General features: G+C 39.0%; 1 protein-coding gene across 1 annotated transcript; it reads left to right on the top strand.

Annotated features, from left to right (window-relative positions):
• Positions 1–1,941: 1,941 nt before the first annotated feature.
• LOC125262960 (trace amine-associated receptor 13c-like) lies at positions 1,942–3,993 on the top strand. Its single transcript, XM_048181801.1, has one exon. It carries the CDS (start codon positions 2,108–2,110, stop codon positions 3,122–3,124), a length of 1,017 nt encoding a protein of 338 aa, XP_048037758.1. The 5' UTR covers positions 1,942–2,107; the 3' UTR covers positions 3,125–3,993.
• Positions 3,994–5,419: the final 1,426 nt, after the last annotated feature.

Genomic DNA, 5,419 nt, shown 5'->3' with positions numbered 1-5,419 from the left:
CCAATTTACGTGTGACACTCCACTGCTTTTGGATTTTTGCATGGAACTCCAGCCTGTTTCCCAGTCTCCAGCCATCAGTGCCACTCAGTCTCTTCCGTCTCCCTTCAGTCCCTCGGTACCACCTCCTCTCAGTAATGTGGCACCATCTCGGGCATGTCGGGATCTGTCTCCTCCTGGGCACGAGGAGCCCGAAGCTCCGCCTCCAGCCTTGGAAGGTTTCGCGCTGCCTCGTTCCGTTGTTCTGACTCCTGCGCCTGAGCTCTTTCCACCCTCAACCTCGGAGTGGACCATTGGATTTTCGACCATGCCAGACTCCCTTGGCACTTTGGCTCCACCTGGGTCAGACATCGCATTGCCTCCGCTGCAGACTTAAGGACCGTCCACTGCTCTCTGGTCCTCCACCCCTTACACTACAGCTTGCTCCACCCTACCTTCGTCTCTGCCCTCGGTCGCTCCAACGCGTCCTCAGACCTCCGGATCCCCTCCTCAATCTCAGGAGGTCGTCACTGCGGCTCTGTCGTGGCCGCCTGGATCCTCACCATCTCTATACCACCTCAGCTCGTCGGCTGCACGGTGGGCTCCATCCTTGCCGTCGTTGCCTATGGTCATCCCCATGGCAGTCCTCATCAGGCTCTACCATGGCTCCTCCCTCCATCAAGGCCGCCGTGGGGCACTACCCTGGCTGTGGCCTGGAAGTACATCCTGCAGCCCCTGCTCAAGGCCATCACCTGGATGTCACCACCATCTGGACTCCTGGTTTCTGTCTCCATCTGCCCATTTCACCATCCACCATCACCCACCTCCAGAACCCCCTCCGACCCTCCCCTTTGTTTCTCTGCGGCGCAAGGACACGCCTTGCCGGAGGGGGATGTACTGTCACAGTCACGTCATGTTCTGTTTGTTTTGGTTTTCTGTCACATGTGCTCCTTTGTTCTAGTTTCCTGCCACTATCTGTTACCATGGACACTAATCACATTCATCACAGCTGTATGTCATTTGAGTTAATTCATCAGTGCATATAAGTTCCTGTTTGTTGTCTGTTCATTGTCAGGTATCGTTTGTTCTAAGTTGGTGTATGTTCCTGTCTGGATTCTGTATTCTCCCTTTGGATTATCAAGTAAAGACTTGTTTAACTAGTATCTTCCTTGTTGTGTGTTTGATACACCAGCATACCGTAACAGATGTGCTTTGATATTGCGGGGCAAATGAACTGCAATATTAATTTAATAATAAAAGTAGCATAATAAGAATAATTTAATAGGCCTGCGTGCCCATCCACCATATGCCAGACGTTTTTTTTTTTTTTTTTGTGACCACTGACGACGGTGCGTTAAACGCGTCTTTCCATGCTCACGGGCAAAGGAGTATCTTTGAAAGGCTTGCATGCTTGACACTGCACGTCATATCTGCTTAATTGTGAAAATGTCTGTTTGCTACAAAAGGGAAGTTAAAGAGGGTGGGCATTTTTGTACGATCAACCTTGAATTGTAGGGATGAACTCCTGGAAACTGTTTTCCATCAACCAGTCAGCCACATGGATTTTCCAGTGAATCACCCCTGAGCTCATTCTTGCTTCAGTCTATATGCAAAGAAATATTGCAATTTAGAAAACAATGTGTTGTAAAATATTAATGAAATATGAATAAAAATGAACTATTTTCACTTTTACACAAAATTACCTTTTGTTATCTATAAAAATCACATTCTTTCTCTCTCCCATACATGCACACACACAATAGCGTTACAGTAAGGATTAAAAACTGAAAAATATCTTGAAATACATGTGTAAAAGGTGTAGTAATTGTGGTACACGCAGAATAATTACTCCAGGCCGTTAAATTGACGTGTGGTAGGGTACTTTGTACTGTATGTGTGTGCATGTTCATTTGCCACCACTGAAGACCGTTTTTGACACAGGAAAAACCCTGGTCAGTGGCTATCGGCTGCAGTTTAGAATACAGAAAGTCAGTATTATAGTAGAAATTAATTGTTATTAGGCACCATTAGAGTGGGCGGTAGATGGGTTGGTCTGTTTGATCCAGACACTGTATAAATAAAAGGAAAGCAAAGACAGAAGAACAAACTCCTAACAGGACGAGACTCACTCATGGCCTATGAGACAGAGGATCATGAGACTAAATACTGCTTTCCTGCCATCAACTCATCATGTATCAAGGGAAAACGTTCCAGATATGAATACAATTTCATGTATGTGTTTTTTTCATTGCTGTCAGCATGGACTGTGTTTCTGAACCTGCTGGTGATCATCTCCATCTCTCACTTCAAGAAGCTTCACACTCCAACAAACCTGATTATTCTCTCTCTGGCTGTGGCCGACCTGCTTGTTGGACTTATTGTGATGCCCGTGGAAGCCATAAAGCTGATTGAGACATGTTGGTACTTTGGAGACACTTTGTGTGGAATGTTTATGATAATCATGGGTCTGCTCCTGTCAACATCTATTTGTAATTTAGTTTTAATAGCTATTGATCGTTATATGGCTGTGTGTCACCCTTTACTGTACCCACAGAAAATAACCACAACTAAAACTTTAATAAGCATCTGTCTCTGCTGGTTTTTCTCCTTTGCCTACAATACTACTGTCTCTCTGATTGGTGGCAGATATTTTGAAAGCTCACAAAGAACAGACACATGCTATGGAAAGTGCTATTTAATAATAAGTTTTTCATGGATAGTTGTTGACCTGTTCTTTTCTTTCTTGTTTCCTTTGACTGTGATCATAACTTTATATTTGAGGATATTTTATGTTGTACATCAGCAAGTGACAGTTATAAACTCTCTGATGAAGGGTGGTAAATGTGTAATGGAGAGTTCAGTGAGGAGGAAATCTGAGAGCAAAGCTGCTCTGACATTAGGAATCATTGTGACAGCTTATCTGACATGCTATATTCCATACTATATCTTGTCTTTAACAAGCAGTACAATAATCTCTTCTGCTACAATGACATTTCTACTATGGACTATATATGCTAACTCAGGCATGAATCCTGTTGTCTATGCTTTATTTTACCGCTGGTTTAAAATATCAGTTAAACACATCTTAACTCTTAAAATATTGAAGCCATCATCCTCTCTCTTAGACATATTTACAGATTATTCATGATTTTTGTAGATTTCCCCCCCATTTTTTTCATGTGATGAAGCACAGAATAATGTATAGTTTTTATCTATCTATCTATCTATCTATCTATCTATCTATCTATCTATCTATCTATCTATCTATCTATCTATCTATCTATCTATCTATCTATCTATCTATCTATCTATCTATCTATCTCAGTTTGTAAACTGAATGTGAACATACTGGATACCAGATTTCTTTATGTACCATAAGATATTTTAAAGACATTTTAAATGAAGGTAAATAATTACATTTACCTTGCAAGAATCTGATGTGCTTATGTTAAATCTATAGAGCATCTTGTTATAGAGGCAAGTATGGCCATTATTCTAATTTTAGTTACCTGCATAACCCATTAATTGTGTGTATAACTGAGTAAGTCATCATGTTTAGTCTATGATTATTTTTTATTTGTTTTGGGATTTAATTGTTTAATTCTTATTCATGTCTAGGCCTCATAAACATAAATTAATAAAAAAATAAAAAATAAAAAAAGAGATGCCTTTTCATTGCAGTAATTTTGAAACAGATCTGAAGTGGACATGAGATTAAATACAATGTTATTAGGGTAATTTGAGCAATAAAATTTTGCTAAAATCTTTAGTTGTGTAAAATTGAATAGATAATGATTCATTTTCCCCTGAAGCAACTGTTTTTTTCTAATATGGACAGAGCATTTACAGTTATTGTAGAATGTTCTTTTCTTGTAATCAGCTGTATGACCCTGGACAGGTCTAGTGTTAAACCTGTGTACTGTTTAGATGCAAAAGGGAATTTAAATGTTGGTATCCCAGTTCAACCAGAAGATAATATACTTGTATTTTTAAATTCCCTTTTTGCATCTACACAGTGCAAAACCAAGGCATCATTGTCCCCTCCAAAAACTGACTCACTTAAGTGAGTCAGGCATGTGATAAGTTAAAGACAAAAAAGAATATATGGTATATGTAGGCCCGGATTAAGAACACATTGGGCCCTGGGGCTATAGACCTTATGTAGCCCTGCCCCTTTTCAGCGTTGTGCTCGTTGTCTTTTGACTTCCGGTTTGTATTTCCACAGCGATATTACATTTATGAATGAACTGCTCGTTTAAAAATCTTCCCGACCTACTGACATTTGTTTAGACATCTGCTTTAAACATAAGAATGCTCATGATAACTTTCATTAACTCTACAACAAGTAAATCCACTTAACCAACTAATTATTCTTTGACAGACAGACATTCTTCGTACAGAGCTACCGCAAAACGGAAGTTCAAAGACAATTTTATAAAGATGGCGGCGCGCTTGTTTCTCTGGTAAATAAGGTCTATAGCAACACCAAGGACCCCCTTTCATCTGATTGCCATGCCACAGTGTCTTGTACCACAAGAATGTTTTTATTATTGTTATTATTTTTATATTTTTACAAATCTCATTTTATCAAATCATTTTATATAAGCACAAGCACACTAAATATTCCATGCTATTTAACACATTAAAAACAAATGCATTAACTCCAGATATGAACTCCAAACAAACAGGTTGCCAAAAGCAGCAAAAACATTTGTCATACTTCAGTCATACTTGACTCAATGATTACTTTACCATGAATACTTTAAAGAGATAGTTCACCCAAAAATGAAAATTGTCATTACTTACATGTTACATGTTGGTAACCAGACAGTTGACGGCACCCACTGACTTCCATAGTAGGAAAAAAGTCAGTGGGTGCCGTCAACTGTCTGGTTACCAACCTTCTTTAAAATATCTTCTTTTGTGTTTAACACAAAAAAGAAACTCATACATGTTTGGAACATCATGAGGGTGAGTAAATGTTTTTTGGGTGAACTATCACTATAAATAGGGTCTTACTGTTAAATAGTCTTTTTTCTAACTTTAACAGAGCAGAAATCCTATATCATTAAAATCCATGGTTCTAACAATGTCGCATTCCAGGGACATTCGTGTTAGATGGCTTGTCTTTCTTGGGCCATTGTTGACCGCAATCGAGATTTAATGATAGATAATTTTGAGAAGGAGCGCTCTGCTGATGCATTTGTGACTGGCAAGGTGAGATATAGTCTCAAGGCTATGTCCAGATTTGGAAAAACATTTTGAAGGTCCCTTGCTCTTATTTCTTTCAGCAATTCACATTAAAAATATTTCAGCAAATATTTTTAATGTGCATGATACATATTTTAAAATTGTATTGCATATATTGCTGACACAATAATTCTTTTCTCTGATTAACACAAAATAAACTATTTTGAAGAATGTGGGTAACCAAACAGTTGAT

Source organism: Megalobrama amblycephala, linkage group LG2, assembly GCF_018812025.1.
Source record: "Megalobrama amblycephala isolate DHTTF-2021 linkage group LG2, ASM1881202v1, whole genome shotgun sequence".
NCBI lineage: Eukaryota > Metazoa > Chordata > Actinopteri > Cypriniformes > Xenocyprididae > Megalobrama > Megalobrama amblycephala.
This window is presented reverse-complemented; position numbering and strand designations above follow the sequence as displayed.

What these genes read in the sequence shown, in the direction of transcription:
- LOC125262960 (XM_048181801.1), top strand. Translation starts at nt 2,108, where the DNA reads ATGGCCTATGAGACAGAGGATCATGAGACTAAATACTGCTTTCCTGCC.